This window comes from Cervus canadensis, chromosome 32 (genome assembly GCF_019320065.1).
Source record: "Cervus canadensis isolate Bull #8, Minnesota chromosome 32, ASM1932006v1, whole genome shotgun sequence".
In the NCBI taxonomy this organism is placed as follows: domain Eukaryota; kingdom Metazoa; phylum Chordata; class Mammalia; order Artiodactyla; family Cervidae; genus Cervus; species Cervus canadensis.
In genome coordinates this window covers 32,008,219-32,021,942 of record NC_057417.1, presented here as the reverse complement: position 1 = coordinate 32,021,942, position 13,724 = coordinate 32,008,219, and the positions used below count along the sequence as shown (strand labels likewise).

At 42.1% G+C, this 13,724-nt stretch overlaps 1 protein-coding gene across 1 annotated transcript; it reads right to left on the bottom strand.

Moving 5' to 3' along the window:
- Window positions 1–1,698: 1,698 nt before the first annotated feature.
- RBAK (RB associated KRAB zinc finger) lies at window positions 1,699–12,519 on the bottom strand. Its single transcript, XM_043454759.1, has 5 exons — window positions 12,005–12,519; window positions 10,966–11,023; window positions 5,483–5,609; window positions 5,120–5,215; window positions 1,699–4,954 (listed from the first exon to the last, which is right to left on the bottom strand). Exons 2-5 carry the CDS (start codon window positions 10,978–10,980, stop codon window positions 3,051–3,053), a joined length of 2,142 nt encoding a protein of 713 aa, XP_043310694.1. The 5' UTR covers window positions 10,981–11,023; window positions 12,005–12,519; the 3' UTR covers window positions 1,699–3,050.
- Between the last annotated feature and the right edge of the window lie 1,205 nt (window positions 12,520–13,724).

Here is a 13,724-nt window from a genome sequence, read left to right as displayed (position 1 = left end):
GAGCTTGATGCTTTTTTATGCTTTTCATTTTAACCACTTCAGAGGTGGGCAGCAGTGCCACATGGGGTTTTAAATCTGCCTTCTCCAGATTAGGAATTCCCTGGTGACCCAGACGGTAGAGTCTGCCTGCAATGCGGGAGAACCAGGTTCAATCCCTGGGTCAGGAACATCCCCTGAAGAAGGAAATGGCAACCCACTCCAGTACTCTTGCCTGAAAAATCTCATGGGTGGAGGAGCCTGGCAGGCTTCATTCAGTCCATGGGGTTGCAGAGTCGGACACAACCGAAGCAACTTCACTTCACTTCTCCAGATTACTAGGAAAAGTAACATACCTTTTCACGTGTTTATTTGCAGTGCAGATAGTCTCTTTTGTGATGTCCAAGTCTTTCACCCATTTCTTTTTTCTTGTAGATCTGTAGGAGTTCTTTTTAGATCAGGGGTCAGTAACTACAGCCTGCTGGCCAAATCCAGACCTCCACCAGTGTCTGCAAATGGTCTTACTGGGACATCTCTGTTCAATGTTAAGCAGTCGTAAATGAAACCGTGTAGCCTGCAAATCCCAAATATGATCTGATCATCTACCATGCATTCTTCTACACTAGATTCTGCTGCCAGGTGTCTGAATTGCAAAGTTGACTATTTTACATTTCATACTTAAATCTGTGACTCCATTTCAATTGGTCTATTTTCTGTTAAATTATAAAATTTAATCAAAAAACCATTTATTGGAAACAATAGCCTTCCCACATTACAACACATTATCACCTTTGCAAAAGTGACTGAATTATGTACAGGTTTTCTGGAATCTCTACTATAATTTCACTGATCAATTTGTTTACCTTTGTGCCAATACCACAGGGTAATTCCTATGGCTTTCTAACAGCTCTTGATATCTGGCACTATAAGTCCTCTACTTCTATCTGTTTTAGAAGATAGCTTTGACTGTTACTGGTCTTTACATTTTTTACATGAATTTGAGAATTCATTTCCATTAAAAAATGCTAGCATTTTAGGATCGCATTGAATATATGAATTAATTTGGGGAAAACTGACATCTTTTTGACACACCATTGACCAGGGGATTTTTGCAGAAACTAATGCCTGTGGCATTAATGAGTCTCTAGTCAATAATGTGTTAAGACTGTCCTGGAAACAATTAACAGGTTATATCACACTGAATCTTCTGGAATTTCTCTGGACCCAATTCTTGAAAACACAGTGTTAGATAATTTCCCCCCCTCAGGCACTTAAGGATTTCTGTTATTACTGTAAGTGGTATTGCTTTAAACTTTTCACTTTATGTTTGTTGCTGGTATATTAAAAACCAATTTTTGCATAATGACCTTGTATGCAGGGATTCTGCTCAATTTTAATTATCTGAATATTCCCTAAGATTTTCCATGTACAAAAGCATGTCATCTGCAAGCAAGTTTTACTTGTAATCCTTAGGTCTTTTCATTCTTTTGCTTCCCTGGCTAGGTCCTTCTGCACAATACTGAATAAAACTAGGGACAGCAGATACCACTCTTTTTTCCTTTTGGGAGAAAAGTTCCAACATTTCACCATTCAATATGCTGTTTGTTGTAGCAGAAGATATTCTTTATCCAATAAAGGAAGTTCTTTTCTATATGTGGTTTGTTAAGAACACAAATGGATGCTAATTTCACGAGTCTCCTGCATAATAGATTACTTTTCTTCAGCGTGATAGATTACAGTGATTTTTTTTTTTTTTTTTTATTAATGTATCCTCACATTCCTGGAGTAAGACCCATTTGATCACTCTTTTGTTATCATTTTTCCAGAACTGTCTCTGTTATGTTAGCCCAGGATTCAGTCATGTGACCACTATAAACAAGTTATCAATAATCAGAATGAAATTATCATGATTGGTTTAGGTCACTCAGGATTCACCCTCTGTGTTATGTGAAGTAATAGTAGACACCTAACTTCTTCCAGTGAGTAAAGAGGGTAAAAGGGACACTGCGTTAATCAACCAAAAATGACTGCTAGAAATATTGCATCAATTTGTTTTCAAAATTCTGGAATAAGAGTCAGTACAGAAAGTAATGACTCCAGATTCATATCAAATAAAGCACAGGGAGAATTTCTGGACTACATCATAGTGGCAAACTGCACACTCAAACCTGTGGGTTAAAAAACAAGAGTGGCAGGAGAGAGGGGTGTATTTTATAGAGTGTGAGCAGTATAGCTGTCCTTCACTGAAAAGACTAGATTCCAAGTGATCTATTCATGGTTTATGAAAATAGTATTTAAAAGTTGTTTTTGCTCCAGTGCAGTTGGAAGCTATACAAAAGTCACTGGCTCCTTTGTTGATGAAGTACTCATTAAAAGCCCATTTGAAAATGCCTCAAAAGAATAGAAAATTATGAATTTTAACTATTTGGTACCTGTCAAACACCTCAACACAATATGCTTACATTAGTACATTTGCCAGCTTAATACTCAAATAAGAATACTGCCTTTTCACAAATTATTTAAATCCAAACTTGCATAGAATTAATGTTAATCACATTTTGGAAATGTGATAGAAACTGCCATGTACATATTTAATGCTAGAGTCCTCATTATCAACTCCAGAAGATTTTAAAACTTCATTTTCTACAATAAAGGTTTATTCAGAGCTGATAGCTTCTGATACTGTTCCTATAAACATTAGATTTTATGTCAGAAATATGGCTTTTAGTATAACAACTGCCAAGACAATGTATTTTCCACATTCATTGCTTCAACAGATTTTGCCTCGGTATGACTCCCTGATATGCAAAGACTACTGGAATCCAAAATAAATATTAAATATTTATAGAGTTTTACTCTTGTGTAAACTGTCTATGTGTCCAATGAGTTGCTGAAAGCGTTTCTTCTTGTGTTTTTAGGGATTGGTCTTTGTGAAAATTCAGGTTAGAATCAATCCAATGCCTAAACGCTTTTCCTTATTCAGAAACAGGAACTCTCAGACAGTGGTATCTGACTCTCAGCTGGACTTCCCACACCCATTATGTGCAGAGGGTTTTCTAGAATGAGAACTGACTTCAGAGGAGACTTCCCATGTCAAGTAAATTCAAGTTCCCTCTCCTATGAATTCTCTGATGGCTGTTGAAGGCCGACCTGTGGTGGAATTTTTTCCCACACTCATTACATTCATACGGCTTCTCTCCTGAATGAGTCCTGTAATGCACAGTGAGGTATGACTTCTGAGAGAAGACTTTCCCACATTCATTACATTCATAGGGCTTCTCTCCCGAATGGCTTCTGTAGTGCACAGTGAGGTTTGACATCCGAGAGAAGACTTTCCCGCACTTGCTACATTCATAGGGTTTCTCTCCCGAGTGGATCCTGTGATGTATCGTTAGATAAGACTTCTGAGAGAAGAACTTCCCACACTCGTAACACTCGTAAGGCTTCTCTCCTGTGTGGACTCTCTGGTGTCGGAAGAGGGATGAGTTATGGGAGAAAGTTTTCCCACACTCATTACACCCATAGGGTTTCTCTTCCGAATGACTCCTATAATGTATGGTGTAGTACGACAGCTCAGAGAACACCTTCCCGCATATGTTACATTCATATGACTTCTCCCCTGTGGGAAGTGGCTGGTGCCCATCGAAGGCTGAGTTTTCAAGAAAGGTTTTCCCACACTCACTACATTCATAGGGCTTCTCTCCTAGATGAGTTGTGTGAAGGCTGGTGAGATGTGAGAGCTTCCCGCACTCACTGCATTCGTGGGGCTTCTCATCTGTGTGTACTTTCCGATGTCTGATAAAGGCTGAGTTGAGGTTGAAGGTTTTTCCGCATTCATTACATTCATAGGGCTTCTCTTCTAAGTGACTCCTATAATGGATAGTGAGGTATGATACCCGAGAGAAGAACTTCCCACACTCACTGCACTGGTAGGGCTTCTCTCCTGTGTGTGTTCTCTGATGTGTGATGAGGGTGGATTTCCGGTAGTAGGATTTCCCACATTCATTGCATTTGTAAAGCTTCTCTCCCGTGTGGGTTCTCTGGTGGTCGCTAAGAGCTGACTTACGGGAGAAGGATTTTCCGCATTCACTACATGGATAGGGTCTTTCTCCTGAATGGTTTCTCTGGTGTAGGGTAAGATGTGTCTTTTGGCAGAAGGTTTTCCCACATTCGTTACATTCATAGGGCTTCTCTCCTGAATGAGTCCTCAGGTGCTGTGTGAGGTGCAACTTTTGACAGAAGGTTTTCCCACACTCATTGCATTTATACGGCTTCTCCTCTAAATGTGATCTCCGATGCACGGTGAGAGTTCCTTTCTGGCTGAAGGATTTCCCACATACGTTACACGCATAAGGTTTCTCTCCTGTGTGAGCCCTCTGATGTATAATGAATTTTGACTTTTTGCAGAAGGATTTTCCACACTCACTGCATTCAAAGGGCTTCAAGTCCATCTGCGATCTCTGGTATATGTTAAAATTTGACATCTCGATGAAGTCTGGTCCAGAATCATTCCATTCATAGTGCTTCTCCCCCATATAAGTGCTCTTATGAGTAATGAAAACGGCTTCATTGTCTAAGGCTTCTGTGCATCTATTATATTCAAAGGGTTTCTCCAAAATACTAATTTTCTGAATACTTTCTTCATTTTGAGAACAGGCTTCCCCATTTTGATGAAATTCATAGAGTTTCTCTCCATATGTTTTCCCACATTCACTACACTCATCAGGTTTCTTTCTTGCATAGCTTCCATCACTAATAATTAATTCTGAAGTAGATTCCAAAGTCTTCCCACATGAGACACAATTATGAGACATTAGATTTGAAGGAGCAAGACTTGTTTCCATGTTATATGTTTTATCAAACGCATCCTCTCTCTCCTCGGTCAGGGTTCTGCTGTTGATTGATACAGCTTGCCTTGAACATTCATCCTCATTTTCTTGGATTCTCTCTATCAGGTCACCAACTTTCCAGACTTTTTCTAAAAAAGAATAAAATTAAACAAATCTTGTGAATCTGAACACACCAAATTATAAGATGAGAGCAGTATTCAAGGGCCTACTGCAGGCTTGACTCTAGCTTTAGGGTCAATCGCCACACATAAAACTAAGTGACCATTTACAAACATCACATCCCACCACCTCACCTGGATGCTGCTGCTGTAGGAACTTGCTGTCTGCTACCCATGGCTCTTCTCCTTGCTCCAACTTGATGATCACGTTGGGTTTGGTGCTGTCATACCCTGTGAATGAGAAAGAGCCAACATGGATCAGCTGCTGGGTTCTGGGTCCCTAAACAGAAGCTACTGCCTCAGGAGCTGCAGAATAAAATGTCTATTTTTGCACTTAATCAAACTAGAGCCATTCAATGGAGAAGCAAAGATATAAATTACTCTACCTGGTGCCCAAAAGGAATTAAATGGTCTTATCATTGATTTCTTCAAAGTCAAGCATAATCCTTAAGCCGGAAGCCCCCACAGAGCAGCAACTCAGAAAGCAGCTCTCCTCACCCACAGAGACGAGGTGGCTGTAGTTCTCCAGCATCACGTCCCTGTAGGTCATCTTCTCATCAGGGTCCAGCTGCTGCCACTCCTCCTGGGTGAAGTCCACGGCCACATCCCTGAACGATACTGACCCCTGTAATGGCACCATGATGGGAACTGGGTGATATGGACCTGACACACAAGGACAGGAGCTCACCCAGCTCACTGGGAAAGGTAACTGTGAAGAGTGAAAGCCTCATTTGTGTTAGCAGATGTTGAGAGGAAAACAAGCCATGTTAGAAACACACTACCTTTGGGTTCTTTAATGTGTCAAAAAACAAAACTTCCAAAAAACTCTCAAACGGAAAGAAATAAAAAAGAGTTCCAACTTTGCATTTAAAGTACCTGAGTTCTCTATCAGAGGGTGAAAAAGATGAAACCCCACTCCGGCTCAAAAAAGCTTACAGCCCACTGGGGAGACACTGGGTCAGTGAACACATGCATTCCACTCCCTGTCATTCCCTTCAGTGGCCTCTACGGGCAGGGCCTCAGCCTCCCACCTCTTCATGCTGGTGCAGTCCAGCAGTCAGCCATCCTGGTTCAGTGCTTTCATCCTCTGGCCCCTCTGTTCTCATCAGTTACTTGGAGCCACCTGCTTGGCTAAGATTTTTACTGCCTTCAAATGATATCTCAAGCATCTCATTCTGGGAGCAGTGAAATATGCTGCTTGAATGACTGCTCGAGGTATCATTAGAGTGACACATACAAGTTGGCGAGTGGTCTAACAGGAGAGAAGTGAACCATTTTAATTATACATTGGCAGGCCAGGCTTTGCAAGCTTAGCTGAGTTCAGGGGAAATCCTCTGAACCTAGGGAATCCTCTACAATTCACAAGAGGTGGCGAAAGTGGAACCTTTTTGCATTGTAAGTGGGAAGGTAAAATGGTGCAGCTACCATGGAAAACAGCATGGTGGCTCCCCCAAAAATGAAAAACAGAATTAACACATAATTCAGGAATTCCACTTCTGGGTCTCCACCTTCCAAAAAAAACGAAAGCAAGGCCTTGAAGAGATACTGTACACTCAGGTTCATAGCAACATTATTTACAAAAGCTAAAAGCATGGGAGAGAAAAAAGGCTAAAACAGAAGCAACCATCCATCGATGGATGAATAGTTAAGCAAAATGTGATAATACACACAATGGAATGTGATTCAGCTTTAAAAAGGCAGGAAATTCTGATACATGGTACCACATGGATGACCTTTAAGGATATTATGCTGAGTGAAATAAGTCACAAAAGGACAAATACTGCATAATTCCACTTAGATGAGGTACTCAGAGTAGTCAAAATCCTAGAAATAGAGGGAAAATGGTGATCGCCAGGGGTTGGGGAAGGGGAATAGGAAGTCAGTGTTTAATGGGTACAGAGTTTCAGTTTTGAAAGAGAAACAGACGGAGATGGATAGGGGTGATGACTGCACAAAAACATGAATGTCCCTAAAACCACTATCCTGTACACTTAGAAACGGATACCATATTAAATTTTGTTATGTGTATTTTCTCACAATAAAACATGTGGAGGAAAAAATGCAGTGATGCCTCTCTGATGACACACCCCCACCCACTCCCTTCCACAGCTCTGCAGCCACCCCCTCCCTGGAGGAAGGAGGAAAGAGGTGTGGTCACTGGTTAAGTGTGTTCACACTGTTGTTGCTGTTTAGTTGTTAAGTTGTGTCCAGCTCTTTGGGACCCCATGGACTGTAGCCCACCAGGCTCCAGTGTCCATGGGATTTCCCAGGCAAGAATACTGGAACAGGCTGCCATTTCCTTTCCAGGGGATCTTCATAATCCAGGGATCAAACCTGTGTCTCCTGCACTGGTAGGTGGATACTTTACCACTGAGCCATCACTGATTAGAAATTATTTTCTCAAAAGATGAAATTTTTTAAAAATCAAGAATTGTCAGCTGAGAAAAACAACATAAATAAAAAATAAACATCAGGATAAACAACTCAACAATGATGAAACCAAATTCATAAATGAAAACAACTCACATTGACTTCTATTTTATAATAAATTAAACAGAATATTGCTTCCAGAAAATGAGGACATTCTGCTAAGAACAAGCAACTGGAGATACTTAGAAATTGAAGACTGCATTGTGGAATTTAAAAAAAAAACCTGAAGTAAGAAGCTTGATTATCAAATGGGACACAGGACATGCAACTTAGAAAATTTCTCTCAAAACAAGAAATTGGAATGATGAAAGAAAAATCACAGGGTGAAAGCCAGATCCAACATTTTCAGAAAGAGATTATAGAGGATGAACAATGAAAAATCATCAGAGATTCCCGAACCAAAGATCATAAAAATAAACAAACAAAATAAAATGAAACATCCTTGAAAGGGGCCAGATAATCTGCAAAGAACAACACTGGGGGAAAAATAGATCAAGAAATATTCAGACAAAATTTCCAAAATTTTACGATTAGGAAAAAAAATCCTAAAGTTATAGAGAAAAAAAAAAACAACAACACTAGTTACCCTAGTTTAACTATAGCCCACTCCAATATTTCTTGCCTGAAAAATCACATGGATAGAGGAGCCTGGCGGGCTACTGTCCAAAGGGGCTCAAACAGTTGGACCTGACTGAGCACACACATAGGAAGTAAAAGTCTTCTGGTTTAAGTTAGTTCAGAAGACAAGAAGTGGCAGGGGTTAGAAGACTGAGCAATCAAAAAAAAAAAAACAACCAAATGGGACATTTTCTAAGCATATCATCTGGTTTAATATTTGGAAATTCATTAATGCAATCTGCTATTGTAATACAGCTAAGAAAAAAAGTGTCACATTTCCAAAGACTTTGAAAAGACCTCTGAAGATATTCAAATGCATCCTAATTAAAAAAAAAAAACAAACCCTCAAGAAAATAGGAATTGATGGATACTTCACTAAGATGAATATGTGTATGTAGTGGTGGTGTTCAGTTGCTAAATTGTGTGGGTCTTTTGCAAACCCATGGACTGTAACCCACTGGCTCCTCTGTCCATGGGATTTCCCAGGCAAGAATACTGGAGCGGGTTGCCAATTCCTTCTCCAGGGGATCTTCCCAACTCATGTTGAACCTGAATCTCCTGAGTTGGCAGGCAGGTTCTTTACCACTGAGCCATCAGAGAAGCCCTGTGTATATACATACTCATACGCTACTGGGCATGGCATGTGTGATATATACACATACAACCCCATATATACACTTTAAGTTCATAAACACATATTTATGCTTCAGTCCTCTGAGTTCTACAGTCAGGACTAATTTAATGGGGAAATAACAGACACATTCCCACTAAGATTACACTAAGATTAGAAACAAGGTAAAACACTTATCATCTCCAATTAGAGAAAACAATTACAGGCCTAACAAAATGTCAGTAAAAGTATTTCTATTCACAGATAATATATTATACCTAGAAAACTCAGAAAATCAACAATGGAACTACATCAATAAAAGGAACTCTGTTAGGTAACAGAATTTAGAGTTAACACACATAAAATCAACAGCCCTCATTACATAAAAAGGAAAAAGATGTAATTCGGGCATACATGCAGTTTACAATACCAACAGAAAAGTACAAAATCTATACTAGAAAAATTTAAAAACATTCCTGAAAGAGAATGAATGGAATGATTCTCTTTGTTCTTGGATAGGCTGAGGCATAGTAAAATGAGATGTGCCTTCACCAAGACACATCACAATCCAATGGCTAAAAACCAGCCATAAAGAGAATAAAAGCAGCAAGAGGAGAGGAAAAAAAAGATTTTATATACAGAAGAACAAAGATAAGGATAACATCAGATTTCTGGTGGAAACCATGTAAACAAGAAGCCACTGGAGGAACACATTTAAAGTACTGGAGAAAAAAACAATAGCAGCAATGATTCCTTTAAAAGGGAAGGTAAAATAAAGACATTTTCAGACATACAGGAGCTGAAAGAATTCATCATCAACTAGAAGAAATACAGGGCTTCCTGGTGGTTCAGACAGTAAGGAGTCCGCCTGCAATGCAGGAGACCCGGATTTGATCCCTGGGTCAAAAAGTTCCCTTGAAGAAGGGAATGGCCACCCACTCCAGCATTTTTGCCTGGAGAATTCCATAGACAGAGGATCCAAGTGAGCTACATTCCCTGAGGTCACCTAAAGTTGGACATGACTGAGCAACAAACAGTATGGTATGGTCTAGAAGAAAGGCAGAAGGAAAATGACAGCAGATAAAAACGTGGATCAAAACAAAGCAGCAGAAATGGAACTATGCATTTTCTCTCATCACTTAAAACTCTTTTAAAGATTACTAATTAAAAATAACGATGTATTATGGGATTGGTACGACCTACAAAAATAAAATGCAACAACAGTGTAAAGACCAAGATGGGAGAAATGGAACTGCAGCTTCTTATACTCTAAGTGAAATAGTCTATAACTTGAATATAAACTATGATAAAGTTACATATTATAAACCCTAAAGTACCTAGTAAAATAACAAGTGTTCTAACAACCCAACAAAGGGTATAAAATGGAATTATTAAAAAAAGTCAATTCAAAGGAAGGAAGACAAGATGAGATGAACAGAAAATAAAGACGCCAGACTATAACCTAACTGGTTGTATTAATACTTACATTACATGTAAATAGCCTAAACACCCCAATTAATAGGAATTAATTGTCAAATTGGATAAAAAACAAGACCCAACTATATGCTGTCTTCAAATGCTGTATTTTGCATATAAAGATGCAAATAGGTTACAAGTTAAAGGACAGAATAAGATATTGCACATCACATGTCTCAAAAGAAAACTGGAGTGGCTTTATAAATATCAGAGATTCCATTTCACAGCATACATTCTTACCAGGATGGGAGGTCACTGAACAATGACAAAGTGGCTAATTAATCAAGAGGACATAACAAATCTTAAATATTTAGGTATCTTTTAATGAAATTCATGAAGCAAAAACTGACAGAATTGCAAAGAGAAACAGACAAAACCACAACCACAGATTCCAACAGCCCTCGCTCATGATCGACGGGAAAATCGGCAGGTCAGAAAGGACACAGTATAGCTGCACAACAATAACAATTTGATGTGAACGACATTCACCGAACACTCCGAGCACACAGCAGGCACCCTTCTCACGTGCACACGAAAATCTCCAAGAAATGGTTTCTCCTTGTAGTCAACACAAATCACATAAGGGATGGATGGTATTTTCCTTTTTCTATAAAATCGATCATATTTACAGCTGGATTCCAGGTAAATATCCTAAAGCATCATACTACCTATACATGTGAACTAAACAGAGTCCAGGTGCCAATCTGTCCCTGTAACGTGTATTTTACCTGACAGTGTCTTTTATTTATTTCTACCTGCCCATTTAAAAAGTGTGGATCCTTATATACTTCCTTAAAGGCATTACAGAACAAAGTGTGAGTATATATAAACAGACAGGAAAACTCACCTGGGATTCATTCATTTTCTGCTGCTCTTGGAAAAAGCTAGACTGTGAACTGGTGTACCTAGAGGAAGGGAAGCAATTAGTTGAAGCCGTGAGTAACCTGGCCTACATAGGCAGGAACCTCCTGGAAACATTCAGAAGAGGCTAAAGGGGTCCTACAGGAGAAACACACACCTGAACCCCTGTAACTCCAACAACATCAGGTTACTCTCACGGGTGAATATAAACACTGACTCACTTTTCAAAGAGTGTGCCACCATTAAATAAAAAGTGAAAAAAAAAATCCTCCCTGTGGCACTGTTTAAATACTCCTCTTACTGTCTCTTTAAACTGATTGAAATAAAAGATTCCATGGGAATGAAGACTGTGAAGCTTTCAAAAGTGGGATAAATGCGCATTAAGGCATGGCATTATAAATGATCTGACTCAACCTGGTTACCGCTGTAAAGTTGTTGTTGTTGTTTTTAATTAAGAAAACTGCAATACAGTCGGACAGAGCACTTGCCTCTGGAGTCTGATCTTGCTAACGATCCCACCTGCAGACCCGGTGACCTGGGACAAGTCACCTCCCTTCTCAGGCGTAATCACCTCATCCCTCAACTGAGGCAGCAGGACGCACGCCTCGAAGACTCATCCCGCACTAACTACCGGGTGCGAGTCCACCGGGCAGAACCCGCGGAGGAGGGGGGCGTGGCGTGTCAGCGAAGGCTTAGAATACAGAACCAAGTGCTGATGAGTCTTGAGAGACACGTGCAAGATCGCGAGAAGGCGAGAGAAAGAGGAGGGGCGTCGGGGATGGAGGCAGGGGCGGACGCGGCACGTCCGGGCCAAGCCTGTGGCCCCCACTGCCCCAGGACACAAGCCCCGGGGGAGCCCAATCGGAGCAGCCGGTCCTGCCTTCCAGCCCAGCCTCTCGACCCCCGCAAAGAGGTCAATCCTTCCCAGTCGCTCTCTCGTGGGGGCCTGAGCGGGCTCCCCAAGCCCTGCTCTCCAAGGGGCGCAGGATCAACAGTCGCCTGGAGCCGCAGACGCAACCACCTACCTCGTCGGGACTCGCTGACAGGCCCCGGGCTCCCCAGGCTCCGGCCGGCGGCTGCTGCTCCGGCGCGTTCCTCTCGCCGAGTCCCTCCTCTCCGCCTCCCGAGGCCGCTGCGGGCGAGGAGATGGCTTTGGGCCTACGGGACAAGCTCCCTTCAGGCCAACGCCCCTCCCAGGACTTCACAGGTCAGTGCGCAGCAGGCGATCGGGCCCGAGCCCCGCCGCTTCTTAGCCGCCGCCGCCACCTGTCCGGCCTCACCGACCCAGCCCGAGGGCTCTGGGGCTCGAGCTTGAGAGTCCCCGCTCCAGCCTTCTCCCGGCCAGCGTCACGCGCACAGCCCGCTCCCGCTGGACGCCGGCTTGGCCGGACGGCGTTCCAGCCCCGCAGGCCGCGGAATCTCCGCCTGCCGGAGGCCAGAGCCTGGGAACGAGGGTGAGTGGTGACCCCGGCAGCGACAGGAAACGACAGCGGCGCCGAGGCGGTACGCGTGCGCGAACACGCACACTGGACGAGGCGCTCCAGCGCTGGAGGACGCCGGAAGTCCGCCTGCCAGAGCCCGCCCCCGGGAACCGGGCAAATACCAGGACTCTATTTCCCAGAAGTCTCCACGCCCCATGAAGTTAAGGGAACGTCTTAAGTGTCTTCACCTCATCAGGTTGTGAAGAAGTGCTGTGTTGAGAGGATGGGCCTCTTGGCAGCGGGAATCAAATTTCCTTTTAATTTAAGGGAATGTCTGTAATGTCATCGCTTCTTCAGGCATCTTGCCTTTTATGTCCTGGTGCCCTAATATTTTCCTTGTGCATGCTCAGTTGTTCAATCATGTTCGACTCTTCGTGACCCTATGGACGGTAGCCTGACAGGTTCCTCTGTCCATGGAATTTTCCAGGCAAAAATACTGGAGTGGGTTGCCGTTTCCTCCTCCAGAGGATCTTCCCCAACCCAGGAATTGAATCCACCTCTCTTGTATTGGCAGGCAGATTCTTTACCACAAAGCCATAATATTTTCCTTGAGTGTTTTAAGTCTTAAATGTCCACAGACAACTGTGGTAACTAAGGGAAGGCGGTTATCATGTCTGCTTCTGGTTGTTTGTGAGATATCTAATTAAAGTGTTAGTAAACAGAGCTTAGCAGTAACAGAGTATTAGTCTAGGATACCTTCCTTTCCCTTCTAGGGAAAAAGAGATCTAGCTTTTCCAAGCCATTAAAAAAAAAAAATTTTAGTCGGCTGCCCTGGGCATTAGTTGCAGCACAGGGGACTTTCAATCTTTGGTGTGGTATGCAGACTCTTAGTTGCAGCATATAGGATCTAGTTCCCTGACCAGGGATTAAACCCCAGGCCTCCTGCATTGAGAGAGCAAAGTCTCCGGGTCTCCTGCCTGGAGGTTGATGGTGTTCATTTCAAATTACCAAGAGATGAAAAGAATGTCCATGAACTGATGACTCACCCCATAACCGCTTTTCAGCATGTAACCCCTTCCTCTACTTGCTTTACAATCCTTGAGCAAAACCTGGCGAGGGGTGAGCTGGATTTTGGGACGTGAAACCAACTTCTCTGCAGCGTTGCCGGCTTCCTCAATAAAGCTGTTTTTCCTTTTACCCAGCACTTGTCTCTCAGTATTGAATTTTTTAATGATGTGAGATCTGCCTCATCTTCTATTGCTTTTTCTACATGGAAAATAATTCAGGACTATTTTTTAGAGTTAAGAAATGTGGTTGGATAATC

Excerpts from the sequence above, each read along its gene's own strand:
- RBAK (XM_043454759.1), bottom strand. Across the intron at positions 5,216-5,482 it reads CAGCCACCTCGTCTCTGTGG|GGTATGACAGCACCAAACCC; the intron begins GTGAGGAGAGCT and ends TCTCATTCACAG. Across the intron at positions 4,955-5,119 it reads CCTACAGCAGCAGCATCCAG|AAAAAGTCTGGAAAGTTGGT; the intron begins GTGAGGTGGTGG and ends ATTCTTTTTTAG.